The 20,107-nt window shown below is 41.8% G+C and overlaps 1 protein-coding gene across 1 annotated transcript in view; it reads right to left on the bottom strand.

Annotated features, from left to right (window-relative positions):
* The window catches only part of LOC134882591 (copine-9-like), a 144,808-nt gene extending 126,332 nt beyond the window's left edge, over window positions 1-18,476 (bottom strand). The window contains exons 1-2 of the mRNA XM_063910393.1: window positions 18,244-18,476; window positions 1,327-1,367 (exon numbers count right to left, since the gene is read on the bottom strand). Of these exons, the coding sequence (XP_063766463.1) occupies window positions 1,327-1,367; window positions 18,244-18,320 (118 nt within the window). The 5' untranslated portion in view covers window positions 18,321-18,476. The remainder of the gene's footprint in view (window positions 1-1,326; window positions 1,368-18,243) is intronic.
* Between the last annotated feature and the right edge of the window lie 1,631 nt (window positions 18,477-20,107).

Genomic DNA, 20,107 nt, shown 5'->3' with positions numbered 1-20,107 from the left:
AGTCAATGATCAACCCTTAAGACCTTTTTCTGAAGCATGCAGTCTAATGTATCTGAAGGATTGATGTGTTCAAGTAAACCCTGCTATTTCTCAACCTGTATTGTTGACATAATTGGGTCACTCTAACACAGCACTTGCCGCTCCGCTGTGCAGATCCTGCTCACTTGGCAATTGCAATTAAAGTTTTATTGAAACATAATGGCTTGGCTTTACAAAAGTTGACAACTGAAGACATGGGGAGCAAGAAGAAAGAAGAAGAACATGGCTTTGTAGAGGGCTGGGAGGCTGGGAGGCTGGGAGGCTGGAGACAATATATATTCAAGTTACCACCGCTGAGTCAGTTCGAGATGATGACACTTAAGAGGGGATTATTTACTGGTGTATTGTACATCGTATAAACATGAAAACCTCAAAAATTAGTGTATAATACGGATCTTATTTCAGGCATCTAACCAAAAACCCGTTTGAAAAATTGCTGACTCCAAGACGAGGAAACTAGAAGAGGCAGAATGCTAACTCATTTGTAGGACAGATTCCTGAACACTCTGTGTCAAGAGGCAGAAATAAACACTATTGTTACGCGTTGCTTGCTTTCTTTTTCTCCTTTGCTATCATTGTCACTGAAAAGACAGAAACTTTGACTTAATTTTAATTAAATGTATTATGTTAACAGATTTTAAAAAACTGTTTTAGGTAACTTCAAATCAAAAAGGATAAAAATACTAGGTTCAACTTAATATTATTGCTTTTTACTAACCTAATACAGTTTTATGACATTTGTTGACATAATACATTTAATTAAAGTCGTTTCAGTTTTTTCTTTCTGTCCTCCTTAGCAGCAGTAATCACAGTAACTGTCCACCACTCTCTGCTGCTCATACTGTACCTCCTGCTAGGTGGCAAACAAGCGCTATATGTCAATCATCCTGCAGTAGGTAGTTGCTCTAATAACACACTTGATTGAAAGTCTGCCAGTTGACCCCTGGGACCGAGCTTTTCATCAATGGGCTGCTGTACTGTGTGTGTGTGTGTGTGTGTGTGTGTGTGTGTGTGTGTGTGTGTGTGTGTGTGTGTGTGTGTGTGTGTGTGTGTGGTGTGTGTGTGTGTGTGTGTGTGTGTGTGTGTGCTCTGGCTGTGTTGCTGCTTACTGATGCTCGCTGTGCACTGATAAGGTGCATGAAGAGGCGATTTATCAATCACTGCATGAAATTGAACACATTCACTTCTGTAAATGGCATTGGGGATTTGAAATCACTGTCGAGCTGAAATTAAAGACATGAAAGTTGAATTTGATTAAAGAATAAATGAAGAAGAGGCAGCAGTTACCTGGATCTGACTTAGAGAAGGTGTCCATGTCCAACAGGTTTCTGCAACAAAAGGAAAGACGTTTTAAAGATTGAAAGAGGTCTCACATTACGTTGCACACAGTCATATTTCGGAACCACATTCCGAAATAATTCCGAATGTGGTGTGGTGAAAATAATGACAGGCAAGTCAACCAGCTGTTGATTAAATATCTCAGAAGGCATCACTGAGAGGGATCTCTTTGTGGCCAGTACAGAAAAAGGAAGGAATTAGTGATCAAAGACATTTTAATGTTCATAAGGAATTGTGAGTACTGTTTCAGCTCAACAGAATGTGGTCCTTTTCTTAAAAGAGGACATATACTCATTTTCAGGTTCATATTTGTATATATTGTCTTTTCCTGGAAAAGTCTCCATGCTTTATTGTTCAAAAAGCTCTTTATTTTTCTCATACTGCCTGTGCTGCAGCACCTGTTTTCACCCTCTGTCTGAAACCACCGCCCAGTCTGCTCTGATTGGTTAGCTGGCCGGCTCTGTTGTGAGTGGTCAAACACTTAGAGATGTCCAGCCCTTTAGCCTATCGCCTACAATGTGTTGGAGTGCTATCCAATAGAAGCACGGGTGTTACATATTGATGTCACTCTGTAAGAAACTACCTCTGGAGGCAACACAGAGATTTTTGCCTTTTCAGACCATTAACATGCACAAAAACATATAAAACACAATACAGGAAAGAGAAAACCCCCAAATACTACTACTACTACTAATAATAATAATATTAATAATACATGGTATTAATAGCAGTTTTCCTGGTGCTCAAAGACGTTTAAGTTGCAAAAAAACATAATAGGGCCCCTTAGTTTGTAATAATTTAGCACAACTCCAGCCTTCATTTTGTAGGTTTAGCCGTTGTTTCCATCAGTTATGATCAATGATAGCTTTCATATCCAATACAAAAAACAGAAATAAAAACTCCCAGTCAGTCAGTCTGTGTGTAATATTTCATTCTATATATTTTGTCATCATGTGTTGGAAGCATTGGAATTTCTCAACTGACAACAAAAAGATGAAGGGGAATGAGTAAAGGTTCAAACTGTTATATGGCCAATAATATGAAAGTAGAGTAGCCTCATCAAGGGAGAGTCATACACACACAAAGAGCATCATAACACACACACACACACACACACACACACACACACACACACACACACACACACACACACACACACACACACACACACACACACACACACACACACACACACACACACACACACACACACACACACACACACACACACACACACACACACACACACACACACACACACACACACACACACACACACACACAATAAACCATGCCAGGATAACGACCCAGTTTCTCCTCACAACTTGACACATTAGTGAGCAGTGACTGACAGGCTCATCTCCAGAGGCCTCCGAGCTGTCAAGGTGACGAGGGGCCACCGCAGGGGGCCCCCAGTGAGAATGCTCACATGTTCATGCACTGTTCATGTTGACATGCAATATGTTCATGTTCATTTTCATATTCATGCGGCGACCTCAGAACAGAAGCCCTCCCCCTGCTATAACAGCCATATGGCTTCCCCCACATGTATACACGCATACATCATACAGGATTGACTGTGTCTTTTATAGAGTTGTACATTTTTCACCTGACTGAAGAAATAGACCAATCAGAGACAAAGAGACCTTGCTCAACAGGATTTCATTTTCTATTTTTAGGTATGGTACACATCAATTGAATCTTATTTTATTCAGTGTTTCAGTTTTTGCAGAATTTAATGAACACAATGTCACACTAGAAAGTCAAAGGCTGGCCAACCTGCATATCCAATCATAGCTCTAACAAAAGCACAGCATCTTATTTATGTTTCTTATAATCCTGAGAGAATCTAAATGGTTGAATATGAAGGAACATGCTACAATGACATAAACATACTTAAATCATTTTATGGGAGCTGTGATTGTTGCCTGCTTACAAATCAATTGTTTGACTTTGTTGTTTAACAGTAGATTTGCAGACAAAATAAATAGGACAAATGATATCGCATTACAGAAGCTAGAGGAGTAGCATGTAGTTGCTAGCATTGGGACTGGAACTTTGGAACAGCTTCCACAAAACTCCACCAATCTCCAGCATAAAAAGGTGGTGCCACTTCGACCACATGGTTCAAACAAGTTCCAGTTGGCTAATTTATAAAGATTATTCTGTGAATTCTAAACAAAACACATGTAGAAATGTGTCATGTGAATCTGAGTTTAAAAAAAAGTGGCCTCCAAGAAGACGTGTGTTTGTTAGTGGGTGTTCTGGATTTCTCAGCCTGTTTGTTACATTGTTAGTTTTTGTCTGGTAAAGTCAGATGAATATCAATGTATCCATATCTTAGCTTTACTCCATACATGCACAACATATCAGTTTATGGGTGCCATGTTGCTGTTATAAATAGCCTTACAGAGGAGAGTATTCCTGTGAGGCTCAGACTGCTGTCTGTCATGTGTATCTGCAGGGTAACAGAGACATTTCCTGAGTCAATGCATAATCTCATGTGTAGACATGTCTAACACATGATGTGTTGTATTCAAATATGAACAAATACTAAATAAATACTTTAGTATAAATATGTGTATTTAAAAATCAACAGCAGCCCATAAATGTACAAAAATAAACAAATGCATCCGTTTAAGAATATTGAGGCTAAAATTCCATAATAAGAATAATTTCACCAACTCTTTGGCTGAACATGTGTGTGAAAGGTTTCCTTTAAATCCCACATATACTTTTAAAAAGAAACAATAAACCAACAACAAGCTTGACATTTTCACTTCAAATCCTCGGACGTGCACATGGCTGCTGTCGTTCTTCAGAAGGGTTTTGATTGGTGATGCTTTTTTCTTTGAAGCTTAACTTCTGTTAGACACTAATCTCACTTAGCTGACAAAGGTTTCTGCTTGTAATGTGTCCTTATGCATGAGACCTTCAGGACAAGATATGAGGGAAGCTGGGTATCCAATCAGAGCCCTCCTCCTGCTGTGATTGACATTCTCCCACTGAGAAGTCCTGGCTCCCTGCACTCACTGACCTACCTGGCATTTCGCTGTGAAACACAGGCAAATACACTTTTTAGCATCAGACCTCCAACAAGCTGAGCAGCAGTCACAGTGCAGAGGCTCTGTAAGCCATCGCTGCCCTCCTGGAGAACACCCTATATGTTTCACACTCACTTCAATCGGGTTGAACATGTGTAAAGTGACTCCTCTATCCCCAATGAAAATTCCAGAATGTATAAATGTGGAAATAGTATTCATTTCAAAAGTTTGAATCCTTTTGATTCCTAGTTTACAGACCAATCTTTTAGGGTTACCTGTAAGATCCAGTCAGTGTCTGTAAACCTGATGGCCATGTATGATCATTGGTCCATTGGAACTTAATATGAAAGAAAAGTGATAAGTCAAGTTTTTGTACCAAATTACCCAAAATCACCTTTTTCACCCTTTAAACATAAATAGTATCCCCTCTGTTTTAAGACATTCTGAACGATTCAGGAACAAAGACCCTCTCTCTTTTTGTCCTGATCCATCTCGATAAAAACCTGTCTGAAAATGAGTTGATCAGATTTTGGACACTTTGTGAGTTCATAATGTTTTTTGGGTTGAGCAACCATTAGCCAATAACCAACCATGGTAGCCCCCGCCTACCTTATCACCTGAATGTCCTCCTAGAGCACCATTGTGATTTTTTAAAACAATCATCTCTCAGAGGGGCGTGGCCAGCAGCAGCTCATTAGCATTTAAAGCTACAGACACAGAATCAGCACAATTGGAACAGGGCTGAAATAGAGGGGTTTATGGGATGCTCCAATGATCTGTTTGGTGTTTCAGCCAATCAGAGACATGTTCTGTATATACAGTGGAGGAAATAAGTATTTGATCCCCTGCCAATTTAGTCAGTTTACCCACTTACAAAGAAATTAACAGTCTGTATATTTTATGGTCGATTTATTTGAACAGTCAGAGACAGAATATCAAAAAGAAAATCCAGAAATGTACATTAAAAAAAGATATACATTGATGTGCGTTTAATTGTGGGATATAAGAATTTGATCCCCTTGCAACCAATAAGGATTCTGGCTCCCACGGACCGGTTGAGTCCTCTCGTTTTAAAAAAGTACTCCTGATGTAAACTCTTTACCTGGATAAAAGACACCTGTCCACAGTCAATAAATCAGATTACAATCTCTCCACAATGGGAAGACCAGAGACAGGTCTTGTGATCATGGTGGAACTAATGTCTAAGGACATCAGGGACAAGATTGTAGAAACATGATGCTTTGGGGGGGTTTCTCTGCTAAGGAGACAGGGCGATTCACCGCATCGAGGGGAGAATGGAGGGGGACATGTATCGTAAAATATTGGCTGATAACCTCCTTCCCTCAGCCAGGACACTGAAAATGTGACATGGATAGGTCTTCCAGTACCACAATGACCCAAAACATACGGCCAAGGAACTGAGGAGTGGCTAAAGAAGAAGCCCATTAAGGTGATGGAGGGGCCTAGGCAGTCTCCGGACCTCCATCCCAAAGAAAATCTGTGGAGGGAGCTGAAGCTTCCAGCTGCCAGGCATCAGCCTCCAAACCTTAAGGATTTGGAGAGAATCTGCAGAGAGGAGAGGACCAAAATCCCTCCTGAGATGTGAGCAAACCTGGTGACCAACTACAAGAAGCATCTGACCTCTGTGCTGTCAACAAGGCTTTCTCTACCAAGAACTGAGGCATGTTCTGCAAGGGGATCAAACACTTATTTCCCACCATTAAATGCACATTCATTTATATCTTTTTTCTTTTATGTACATTTCTGTATTTAAAAAAAAATGTTATTCTGTCTCTGACTGTGGAAATAAACCTACCATAAAAATGACAGACTGTGCATTTCTTTGTAAGTGGGTAAACTAACTAAAATGGCAGTGGATCAAATACTTATTTCCTCCACTGTATCTGAGACCTGGAATATATTGGTGAAAAATATTATAACAGGGGACCTTTAAGACCCTTTTCTTTAACCAAGGCAGGTCTAGGCTTTTTTAAGGCAAAGAAGTGATATCATGTCAGATTTGTGTGTGCAATATTGAATGTTTGTGGTGTTTCGCAATATGTGTGAGGCCGAAAATGTGCTTATAGTTGTCGAGATCTGGGCTGAGGTTTTGCTCTTTTAGTCTCAGTTTAAATAATTATGTATAATTTTGGTGTGTTAGCAGTTGATTGTTTAACCTATACCATTGTCTTTGAAGGTTTTTTTAAATGGACTGCATTTTACATGGAGCTTTATCCAGTCTTCGTTACCCCTAAAAGTGTTTTTACAGTCACTCTTCACACCGTTCATACAGAGGCCATAAAGGATTCCACATGCTCAACGAGGCAAGTGTAACCAGGTTGAAATAGGTAGTTCCTGCAAAGTATAAATATTGTGTGTTATTTTGAAAGTTTATGGTTAAAACAGGAAGTAATATTTGTGAATAAGGAAAATGCTGGTCACTGATTGGTTCAGGGGGTCGGGTGGAAGTTGGCAGAAAGTGGATGGAGGGAGAGAGGGGCGTGAGAGGGGGGGTTTTTGATTGACAAAGTCGCGGCACTAGAGTGAATTAAAGTTAGAGTTTGTGGCAAATAAGTATGCAGTTAGTGTCCCAGGATTGTCGGCTCAATGGTCTTCATGTGGATTCCTTTTCTGCACAGCATCTAAAAGGAACTGGATACCGTTGTACTCGAAGTTTGTCACATAGTTACCCACGTGTGTATATTAGCTTGTTAGCAACTGAGTGTTAGCATTCATTAATAAAGTGAATGTACTCTTAGCCATGTTATAGCGAACTCAGCTTGCGCTATTGGCTTCAGTTTGGGGTTTTTCGGCATGAACACCCTGAGGATCTTTAGCAGTTTTGCTGCAAGAGGGTGACAGTGAGGAGTTTTGGACAATACGAGAGAGCACGTGGTCGCTGGACACCTTCCCGCCGCCGTTGATCGCCATCTGAGGCCCCGTGCCCACGACAACGGTAACGACAGATAAACGTAGAACATTTCGACAGATGTGCCTATCGTGCACACGGCGACGGCGTTTTTAGGAGTTGAAAACGGAGAAAACGCAAACGCCCCTCAAAGTGGAGATCTTGAAAACGTTCCAGTCTCTCGTCGCCGTAGGAACAGTTCAAAACGCAGAAGTGCGTTTTTTGCACAGGTTTTTTTTTTGCACAGGCATCTGGAAGTGACGTTCTAGCGCCAAATTTGAGCCTGCCCTTTGATAAACATGGATGAACGTGTAGCAGTAGCCGCGTTGAATGGTATGCATGCAGGCCAACAAATGGCGAGACTCTTTACCGAGAGTCATTTAGACCATAGGAGACGATACCAACGGATATTGGACATTATTGACGCACCGGAGGAGGAGACACGACGAAGTGAGAGACGAGTGTGGACGAGGCCAGGGAGAAGCTCCGAGTGGTGGGAGAACTTCGTTAATGATGTGGTGTATTGTTGCTACTGCCACCTACGTCCGGGGCGTGCTTACTTCATCGGCAAACTGCGAGTATTATGAGTTTTATACGTTTTCCCTGTTCCCATGGATAGACAGATATCCACCCCCAAAACGCTCGTGAGAACGCAGATAAACGCAGATAAATTGTGGAGGGGAAAAACGGACATCTGCGTTTTTGCTTCAGAGCGTTGTCGTGGGCACGTAGCCTGAGACAGAGGGGTCGGTGCAGTTGCAGTTTGGAGTTGCAGATGTTCAGGTATCGCTTTGGTTTTATTGCTCATTGGAGTGAAGAGGACAAATAGTGTTGACTTTGAACGCTCTCAAGCATCACATCAGGCCTGCAACGTGAGGGGTTTTATTTCATGTTATTTGCCGGCTTGTGTGTGTGTGTGTGTGTGTGTGTGTGTGTGTGTGTGTGTGTGTGTGTGTGTGTGTGTGCTGAATGAGTGTGGGCCCACTGAGTTAAGTGTGAAATTGATACAAAGGTGACCTGAACTATTTTGGTATTACAATAATTTCCAGTTAAAGGGATTATTAATCTGACATTATTGAAGGCACATTCTGACTGTATATTAATGTTGTTTGTTCATAAGTACACAGTAAATAATTGAGATCTCTATGTCTTAAACTGATTCAGTGTGAAATTTGGTGATTTCTGTTAATAGAGGTATTTAAACTATGTGTTTAAGGTAAGTGACAAGTGAAGTTACATTATTTAAAGGTGCTTAAAGGGACTCAAGATAACACAAAGGGTACATTGGTAACATATAAACAGGATAACGAAAGAGAAATAAGACAACATTACCTTATGTATTCTTTATTGTAAATTTGATTTATAGAGTTAACAAACTCAGGGCCCTTCCCTAATTAAACTAGGGAATAACTGGGCAACACAAATGTAACTGGGCTACACAAACATTCACACTCACTGCCATCAGGAGCAATTTGGGTTTAAGAATCTTGCCCTAGGATACATCAACATGACATTCGAAGATCAACATTCGATTAAAAGAAAACTGTTCTACCTCACAGCCACAGTCACCCTGTTGAAATCTTCACCAGAGAGCTAGAGATTGGGTTATTAGGTGCTTCGCTTCCTCGAGAGCAGATGTCATTTATTAGTCTCATGTAACAGGCCTGTGGCAGCGGTAATCAATGCAGACTGAAGACTGGCTGACACTTCTATCAGACAGAGGAAACCCCCTGCTTCCTTTCACACTGTCTGACTGCCTTTCTCACACACACTGAGACTCATCTCAAACCTGCGCTGTAAGCTGGAGCCTTCACCCTGTCATCGAGTGATCAAATAAGAGCAGTCTTCACTTTCTGTCATTTCTGAACTGTTGTACAGCAAAATACAGTCTGACAGCTCTGGATGCAGCAACAAGCCTCTAAATGTATTGTCAAATCCTCTGTCTCTGAGGTGGAGGCTGTCTTTAATACCGACTGTAACCACAACGTATTACAATTGTAGACGACAGCTTCCACAAACACTCCTGTTGGAGGAGTTGCGAGGCCACCAGAAAGAAAATGAGGAAATATTGGAAATACTATGGAGTATAATTTAATTTTTTTGCACAAACCTGTGTTGTGTAGTGAAAATAAATATCCTTGACCCCTAAACATAAAGCTGTCCAGATCAAATCTTTTATCAATGTAATGAGGAAGCAAGCTTATCTCAAGTAACAAAAAGTTCATATTGGCATATATTATTGCATTTCCCACAATATCTTTATTTTATGGTTGTGTTTAGGCAATGGCAGCATTTAACAAACATTAATATAAGTTGTAGTTAAACTTGTGTAGTCCTTTGGGTCTTTCTGACCCCAAATGAAAACTTTTGCGATCAAAAATAGGGTATACTTTCATGTAAACTAGGCCCTAAATTCCAAAACTAAGGGAAAATGTGTGGTAATGGGTTGGACTGAAGTAAGACTAAAGGTGTAACACAGAATTAAAAAAAGAAAAGAAAAGCATTGATCTACATGTAGAGGAGAAGCATAACCTCTGTGTGAGTGAACAGTGCTGTGCTGCTATCGCTGCTTGTTTTATTTGTGCATTGTAGACGGAGCATCAGTGCACGACCGCCACCCACAGCTACAAGCCTCTGCTCCACCAGGGACCCCACCAGGAAGGAGAAGTCCAGCTTAACGAGATGCTGCGATGTGCGTGGACAGAGAGGAAGGCAGAGCATTCAGTATTGAAAAATGTTGTGAGGGATGTTACTAGGGATAAGTAAATGATATGAAATGAACTATAAACAGAGGTTTTAGTCTTCTGTTTGGCTTAATACAAATACTTACTGCACACTCAAAATTCCAACATTAACTTGTTGGGAACAACCAAGTTGAACTGTTTTGGTCCAGCTTAGCACATTAGCTAGCGAACTTAGCATTGTATGATTATCCCGAAGATTCATGTAAAGCAGATTCTTAGTGTTGGACCTTTACAGTCACTTTCTGACGGCTCGTTTGGCAAATTCAATCTCCAACCTTTACAACAACTCCCTGGTAATTTTACACCCATTTTTCACACCACTGATTCAGGGCGCTTTATTGTCAGATAGGAGCCTGTAATGTCATCCACTCTTCTCGCTGCTTCAGGTGAGTGTCACGACACACGTTACACGACTCGCCCGAGGGGAAAAGATTACACCACACACACACAAAAAACAACTCCACTTGCAACAGTGGTTTCCACAGAGCAACACCGCAGGAATCATGACACTGTGTACTTATACTGATTAACATGGGACGTTATGTAACCCTTGTTGTGGTGGAGCCAATTCTGCTCATTTTAAAGCCACGTTAGGAAGCAGTGTTAGAATGTGTCCTAGTAAAACCTAAAAAGACTGTGGTGTAGGATAGATCAACAGACAGGCTGCACCGATTGTACCCATGATTTTCACAATCAAATCTTTTCCATCAGAATGATGTGGAAGATGCTATAGTCACATGACAATAACAACAGTAGGAGCTTCAAGGTTTTCACACACTTCCTGATTTACTCTGTTTTCATCAGTTGGAGATTAAAGAGGCTCTTTCCTGTGGTGTGTTCTATATGTTGTTGTGGTCTGCAAATGCTAAATCCCTGTGTTCACTCCAGAGGGAGTTTCTTTTGCTACTATTGTGTGTGTGTGTGTGTGTGTGTGTGTGTGTGTGTGTGTGTGTGTGTGTGTGTGTGTGTGTGTGTGTGTGTGTGTGTGTGTGTGTGTGTGTGTGTGATCGCAATGGGTTGGTTCGTTTGGATCACATGGATATGGGCGGCACTCACAGGCATAATCACCTGTTCACCTGAGGCAGCTGTGTGAGTGTGCGGAAGAGAGGGTGACGACAGGGTCGTTGTATTTTTTGTTGACTGCAAACAGTACGATTACTTTGATTATTATCATCATTTGTTGTCCTAAATGGATCCTCTCGTTATTTCATTAAAGTACCTTATTATTCACCTCACATTTTGATCTCAGTAAGTCATTTTTTTGATAGCGTGTCACACAATTGCGACCAGGCCCGGCCTCAGCCTCTCAGCTACTTATTTGCTTTTTGAAGTCGCTATAGTTTTCTTTAAGATTGAAAAGTATACCCCCCTAACAGAAGGAAGATCAGACAGCAGGACACATCTGGAATCAAACATTAAATGTTTTTCATAATCCTAAACCAAAAAACCTATTTAACTTACGAATATAAAATGGAATATAGCTGAGCATCGGTGCAGGCTCTCCCCTCAATGCACCTGTTCTAGTTGTAATTCACAATGACTGCTCTTCTTTTGTTTCCTTATCCCAACGTGACTTAAAACCGCGTCACGTACCAAACACTTAAAGCAGATCTGAGGCTTGATGCAGCTGCCCGCCTGTCTTCGCTTTAATGAACTCATTCTGTGCAGGGACAAGACTCTCCCGGGCTCTCCCCTCATTCTCATTTCCCTTTTCCACTTGTGACTTATCCGTTTGAACAGTAACCTCTGTGTCAGGCATCTTAACCTGAGTGGAGAAAGCAATCCACCTCATTACCACCTGCCGGGGCTCTGGGCTGCAGCAGCACAGCTGAAACCCGTAATGGAAAAAAGAGACGGCAGAGAATAGATTGGCTGAGGCATCGAGTGTGTGGAGACAGACCCATTTCTTTTCTCTTCAGGCAAATCCTTCTCATATTGCAAAACAAGCTGAGATTTAAAAAGTTGAGAATAAGAGAGAAGTCACAGGCTTTAGAAATAAAATATTTCACCTCCAGATAACCTCCCCTGACAATACTGCAACGTTCATGCAATAATGACAGTGTGGCTACATGAAAGAATCATCAAATGTCACGACACATCAGGCGCGTCCTCTCAGACAGGATGATGCAGGAAGGTGAGGAAGGAGGGTGGTGATGAAGGAGGCAGCAGGTGTTCTGATGAGAAGCAACAAAAAGATCACCAGCATCAACCCCGAGCAGCCCTGTTTCTGTCAGCAGAGAAGAGTATCAATCATCGGCAATTTCAGAGCTCTATAACATCTTCTGTCTCATTCACAGCAAAATCACTCTCCATTTAGAAATCCACAGCATTGCACATGGAAGTGTCAATGAAGCTATTATTCAGGTTGTCGACTGACAGTGGCTGGAGTAGTCATCTACAAATCAGACTAACTGCGTTCATACATGCAGTTAGCATGTATGAATCCCTGGGCAAGACACTTTAACCCTGAATTGATCCTCATGCATTGCCCACGGAATGTTACTCCCTGAGCCTCTGTGTGAATGCTGACCTTTATTACTTATATGCACTGCAAAAAAGGAATTTCAAGAAAGTAAAAAGCCTTGTTTCTTGGGGTAAAACCACCTATTTTTTGCCCCCTGAATTTATAGCCAGGCAAATTTTTCTTGAACCACAGGCAGAAAGAACATTTCTAAAAGTTGTTTGACATATCTTGCATTGTTATAGTGGAGCTGTCTTTGCAGAAGTGTTTGAGGGGTCTCACTTTAACCTTTAGATCACATTGGTCCCCTGAGACAGAAGCACGCGTTACCTTCTCTTTTCAGGGAAGGAAGCCAGAACTCATGCAGAGATAGAAGCTGATCGTGTTCCATTTGTTTGTGAGAGAACTTTTCAAAAAAAGTGCCTTGCTACTAAAGCCCATGAATATGTTAGGCAGCAAGGGAACACTTTGTCCACAAAGTTGATGTGTTGGAAGCAGGAAAAATGGGCAAGCGTAAGGACGAGAGCGACTTTGACGAAGGCCAAACTGTGATGTCTAGACAACTGGGTCAGAGCATCTCCAAAACTGCAGCTCTTGTGGGGGGTTCCCAGTCTTCAGGGGTCAGTACACCAAAAGTGGTCCAAGAAAGGAAAACTGTTGAGCCGGCGACAGGGTCACGGGAGGCCAAGGCTCATTGATGTTCATGGCGAGCAAAGGCTGGCCCCTGTGGTCCGATCCAACAGAAGAGATGCTGTAGCTCAAACTGCTGAAACAGTTAATGCTGGTTCTGTTAGAAAGCTGTCAGAACTCACAGAGCATCACAGCTTGTTGCATATGGGACGTTGACAATATATTTTTTTCCACACACACATTCAAAAATATTCAGCATTCATGTTTTTATTTTCAAAGCTCCGAGTCATTATGGTTTTAAACTTTCTTATATATATTTTTCTTATCCTGCAGACCAGTCAGGGTGCTCATGCTGACCCATTGCCCATACTCGACAATGGGTTCAAGGTTTTGACTTGGCCTCCAAATTCCCCAGATCTCAATCCATTGAGCATCTGTGGAATGTGCTGGATAAACAAGTCTGATCCATGGAGGCCCAACCTCTCTACTTACAGGTCTTAAAGGATCTGCTACTAGCGTCATGGAGCCAGACACCACAGCACAGGTCTACTGGAGTCCATGCCACGGTTGGGCAGGGCTGTTTTGGCCGCAAAAGGGGGACCTACACAATATTATATAAGCCTGCTTCCTCTACACATACACATATCTTAAGCGTCAGTTCTTGAAAGGATCCTAATGTGTAACACAACTGACCCTCTCTGAGAGAGTTTTCCAGATGTTAGGTCAAGGAATCAAGTGGAACCACTGCCTTTTCACTTTCCCAGGACATAAAGACTCCTCCGCTGGGTCTTGCAGACACCAAGAGGAGATCAAAGAGTACAAGGTGCTGCTTTACAAGTGACGTGTCAGCAGATCTGCGATATCACAAAGGTGGACTACAAAGAATAGAAGGTACTCACCTGGAGGAGGTTGTAAGGCAGATAGAGCGTAATATCCAGCATCGAACCAGACCAGTGTTTGGAGGGATGTGTAGTAAATGCAAGGTGTTCCCCCACTTTAAGCAAAAATGTGAAAAGTGCCCAGGCTGTTCCATGCCATCATATTGCGTAGGTGAACGTCCTGAACAATGTCGCTAAACCTGTGCAGAATCAATGTAAATGCGATGTGAAGAGCATGAGCCGCTGTAGGGGATGTTAAGTGGAAGGGGGGTCTATAAATCAATACAATTTTAATGCTCTACACAAGTACTGATGCAAACTGTGGCTAACCCTATGGGGATTTGGGAACGTAGCCTGACGCAGCCCGGACACTAGTTGGGCCGCCAGCGCCACCTAGAGGGCCGCAAAAAACTTTTAGTTTTGCACCTGTGGGCCGCAAGGAGATGTTATCCATGAGAAGCTCAGTTACAATGCAGCTTTCGACCACGTGGTGGCGGTAATGCATCAGTCAGTTTTTTAATGAGCTGCAATAGACAGAGAAGAAGACTGTCTTCTTCTCTACGCTAGATATATAGCGATATATAGCTATATATATATTTTATATATTTTATATATATATATATATATATATATTATATGTATCTAGCGTAGAGAAGAAGACTGTCTTCTTAATATATATATATATATATATATTATATATTTTATATATATATAAAATTATGGAGAAGTTTTTAAAACGGAAAAATGATGAACATCGTGCCGACCCCCCACAAAAGAGTAAATTTTTGCGTCGGTACAATCCCGATTATATAAAATACGGCTTCGTAAACGGAGGTACCGAGGCAGTGCCGATAGCCCAGTGTGTGGAGTGTGGGCTAACGCAGTCAAATGAGGCACTAAAGCCCTCAAAACTACAGCGGCATCTACAGACCAAGCACCCGACGCTCGTGGGAAAGCCGGTGGAATTTTTCAAAAGAAAAGAAAATGGGCTGCAGATGCAGAAAAGGTCGGTCGTGTCACTGACTGGCAGCTCCAAATATGCACTGAAAGCCAGCTACCTCGTAGCCAGACGTGTGGCACAGAGCAAGGAGGCGTTCACCATAGCGGAGGAGTTGGTTCTGCCTGCCACTGTTGATATGTGCCGTGAGATGATCGGAGAGGCCGCTGCAAAGAAGCTGCTGACCATCCCACACTGTGAGTCACCGTATCGCGGACATGGCCTCAGACATACAGCATCAACTTCTTGAAAGAATAAAAAGTAGCCAGTTTTTCTCTTTACAACTAGACGAGTCCACGGATGTCACGAATGCTGCACTGCTGCTGGTTTTTGTTCGCTATCGCTGGGACAGTAGTTTGCACTAAGACATACTGTTTTGTGGAGAGCTACCAACACGTACCATGGCTCAGGAATGTTTCCGCTGCATGGATAACTACTTCACTGAGAACGGCCTGGACTGGCAGAACTGTGTCGGGGTGTGCAGTGACGGTGCATCATCAATGACTGGCAGGCATCAGGGTGTCATCAGACAGATACTCGATCGTGCACCAGAAGCTAAATGGACACACTGTTTTCTCCACCGTCAAAGCCTTGCAGCAAAACAGTTGTCACCAGATTTCCACCAGGTGATGGATGTAAGTGTGAAAACCATACACTTTATTAAAAACAATGCTGCAAACTCCAGATGTTTTGCTAAGCTTTGCGAGGACATAGAAGCAGATCACATCCAGCTGCTGTATCACAGTGAAGTGAGATGGCTCTCAAGAGGACTGGTCTTTAAGCGTTGTTTGAACTGAGGAATGAGGTCTTCTCTTTTCTCACTGAGAAAAACAATCATCTTGCACAGTACTATGCCAACACAATGTTCACAGCAAAACTGGCCTACCTCTGTGACATTTTTTCACTGCTGAACCAACTGAACATCTCACTTCAAGGAGGAAACGGCAACATATTTTTTGTTGCAGAAAAAGTTCAAGCTTTCAAGAGGAAACTTGCTTTGTGGACCAAGAGGCCCCAGGAAAAGAGGATGGACATGTTTCCACTTTTGTCTGACATTTTGGAAAACTCCCCTCAGGTGAATATCAGTGACTCAGTCTCTCAGCACCTCTCACAACTGGCAGAGAAATTTGATAACTACTTTCCTGAGGATCCCAGAGAGGGAAACGTGGATTTTGACCCATTTTCAGTGGATCCCACTAAAAATGATGTTGCTTTGCCCTCACATCTGGAATCCCAGCTTCTGGAAGTTTCCACTGACAGCACTTTAAAGTTGCAGTGGGGCAAACTGGACCTGGGCTCCTTCTGGATTGCTGTCTCAAAGGAGTACCCATGTCTTGCACTGAGGGCTGTGAAACTCCTCCCATTCACAACTACATACCTGTGTGAATCAGGATTCTCCATTGTGGCCACAACCAAGACCAAAGCCCGAAACAGACTCAGAGCAATGCTGGAGGCTATACTCTGAGAGTGAGCCTTTCCCCCATTCCACCCAGACTGGATCTGATTATGTCTCAGAGGCAGGCCCAAATGTCTCATTAGGAGGTGAAGATAAAAAAGGGAGTTGTATTACTGTTGTTCATTGTTGTTATTGTTGCTGTTAGTGTTGAATTGTCAGATATAAAGTTTCTTCTGGTTCTGCATGCCTGCTGAAACAATTGTCAAATGACTTCACAGATTATAAGGCTATAGTTTCATTTGCACTTTATTTCAATTTTATTTACAGTTTATTTCATTAAAAAAAATATTCATATTTTATCACCTTTTTATTGATTGATTTATATATATATTTGTAATTTCTTTATTATAAGTAAAATCTAAATATTGGTCCTTTTTTATTTAAAAAGCCTGACTTGATCCTTTAAAAAAAATTCTTGTCCCGGCTTGATTTGTGCCAGGAATTATCAGCCTATTCAGTGGCTTGATGTGTGTGCAGGTTTACATACACATGTCTAATAAACGTCTTTGTGATGATCCCATTTTATCATGTCATTTTATTTGACAAGGTTTTTGCTTGTTAAACTGTAAGTGGATTTGGTTTATGATTGAATACAAATCAAACCGTGAGTGAGGTCAATTAAACCTATACAGTGTAAATATTTAATGGGCCCCGGGCCACTTTGTACTATAAAAATTGTTCCTCAAGGTCAAAAAGGTTAAGAACCCCTGCTATAGAACATAGAATCTTACTGAAAAATATTAGAACAAAATGATGTGAAATTGTGTAACTTTAAGTTTAAATCCTTTTAGATTCACCTGGGGCTGCATAGCAACTAAGCCTTTTTAAAAACCCAGGTAAACCCTGGTGACTCACTAAATAAAATAATGCTGTCACAATAACAGCAATTTACTGTCAATAATCTAACATCTGTCAATAAATAAGGACTGTTTTGATCCAGTGTGTGTGTGTGTGTGTGTGTGTGTGTGTGTGTGTTCTGATTCCCATCTGCCACAGCAACACTACAGTAATATGGCTATGTGTGGATTAAAAGGGTATTGGAGCAGATATTCAACACTAGCAGAAATAGTTACATTCCCTATGCAAATTCATTTTTATATGCAGTGATTGGTCAAATACAGAGAAGTATCTAATGCTAAATACCACAAACTTTCCCAACACTGAATATTTCACCGTGTTCTTTGATAGATGGAGCAGGAGAAACAGGGAGAGGAAAGGTCTCTGAAAGATCCTGGACAATATTATGTTTTCCCCTTTAATTGGTCTGTCATGGCCCTTTATCACAAATTCACAATAAAGCTTAAAGCTCCATGGCACCACAGTCTCCATGTGCTGATGATAAGTATTCCTAACAATGATCTTCTCTTTATCTCCAGACCTCATTAAACTCACCACTGTTCACATTATATTCAGTGTCCTTCTTCACTGTCAGTGGGAGCATGATCCACGCACTGTGATCTCTGAGAGTCTCTCCGGAGCTCTCCAAGACACTCAGAATAGTTGCTGCACCCCCACACACACACCCACAGCGCATGCAAATTCCTCCTCAGGATGAAGAAGAGTTGCACTTTAAAGACACAAAATGCTGATTTAAAGCGATATGAACAATAGCAAAAAAAAAAACAAGGAAATTACGCACAAGAGTGTAATAAACGCACAGATTATATTTAACAACAAACATCCAGGATGTGGGAGTGTGAGATGACCGATGAACGTTTGCAGGTGTTTGTGAAGCTGTTGGCTCTTACCTGCAGGAGACGGTGATCTCTATCTTGGTCGCAGGTACGGTGGAGTTGAGCGGATCGAAATCCCCTATTGTCGCCATGACTTAGGCTTTACTCACTTCCTCCGGATCCTTCAAATTCTCACTTCTATCACAGCTCGACTTTTCCTGTGGCTCTGAAGGGTTTCATCCAGCGACAGTCACAGAAACGCGGAGGGAATCTGCTCTGGCTGGAGTAAGTGTTCCTGCTGACGGCTGGAGCGCAGCGGAGGGAGAGGAGGCGTACTTGAAGAAGAGCCTTCATTCATAGAGAGAGAGAGAGAGAGAGAGAGAGAGAGAGAGAGAGAGAGAGAGAGAGAGAGAGAGAGAGAGAGAGAGAGAGAGAGAGAGAGAGAGAGAGAGAGAGAGAGAGAGAGATATCCATCCATCGCCAGGTGGAGGCAGAGACCCTTCAGTATAGGTACGGCTGTCTGCTGTCTGTCCCTGTATGGGGGGTTATGAGTGCCTCAGGAGAGCACGTGGCAGAGAGGCTTTTAAGAGACTTTTTAAAGTACATGCTGAACTGTTTACCACTGTTCAAATATTTATAACAATATTTTTTGAAGGATTTTCAATAAAAATACAATAAAAGACATTGAAGGCTGATTTTCAAAATGATCCTCTTTTGTTTTGTTGGTTAAAGAGATCACTAAACAGCAGAGTTGTGGACTCGAGTCGTTTGGGTTTCGAGTCCAAGTCATGTGACTCAAGTCATGAATTTGATGACTTTAGACTTGACTTGACAAAATCTAAAAGGACTTTGACTTGGACTTTAACATCAGTGACTCGCATTTGGAGTTGGACTTGCTCCTTTTGACTTGAAAAGACTTTTCCCAAACCCAAACATTAAAAAGTATGTTGACATGGACAGCGCTATCTCTCTTTGCACCTGTGTGCGTAACGTGTGTGTGTGTGTGTGTGTGTGTGTGTGTGTGTGTGTGTGTGTGTGTGTGTGTGTGTGTGTGTGTGTGTGTGTGTGTGTGTGTGTGTGTGTGTGTGTGTGTGGCACGACATCCAATCAAATTAGATCCACGTTGTTTTGATCTGACAGCATCCAACCAATCAAAGTACTGGACAACCAATGAGGCGGAACAAACTATAAGGCGCCAAGTAGGCGACAATGATACCACGGGTAGTTTGTTTGGATATAAAAACTTCGAGGTGGTCAACAAAAAAAGAACTGCAGTCTGTAAAACATGCGGGACGAAGATAACAGACGGAGACGCGACAACTTCCAACTTCGTTCGACATTTGAAGTTGCACAAACAATGGTAAGTTTTGAATGAAAGCTAACAGCTAGCTACATATCAATGAGACTGTACACTGAACACGCTAAACGGTATCTCCTGTGGGTTCATTAATGGATAAGTTCACTATTTTGCACTTGGAGCCCCCTTTCTGGGTCGCCTTGGATGAAATAGAAATGTTGAAGATTGGTCCAGTCTCCAGCTTTTGGCTAATTTGGAATCACCCCCTGCTTCAGAATGGTTGGCTACAGGCATTCATAACATTGTCCTTAAAACAACCTTAAACATTCGTTTTCAAAGCTGAGCAACTCACCGAGTGGTAAGTGGTGTTCGTAGTTGTTTTACAGAAAATATATCGGTGAAATATTTGGTTTCCATCCTGTTATTTGCTATTGTGGAACTATGTTTTCAGATACCTCACTGAGTAGGCTATTAACTTCCGCTTGATATTTGGAATACAAAAAGGCAAATTAAACACGACAGAAACTGTGTTTCGCTAAGACACTGGTTCTGGAGCATCACCACTAACCAGTGAGCACCGGTGAGTTGCACATCTTTGAAAACGAACGTTTAAGGTTGATTTAAGGACCGCTTTATGAATGT

The sequence above is a fragment of the Eleginops maclovinus genome, chromosome 20, assembly GCF_036324505.1.
Source record: "Eleginops maclovinus isolate JMC-PN-2008 ecotype Puerto Natales chromosome 20, JC_Emac_rtc_rv5, whole genome shotgun sequence".
NCBI classification, from domain to species: domain Eukaryota; kingdom Metazoa; phylum Chordata; class Actinopteri; order Perciformes; family Eleginopidae; genus Eleginops; species Eleginops maclovinus.
This window is presented reverse-complemented; position numbering and strand designations above follow the sequence as displayed.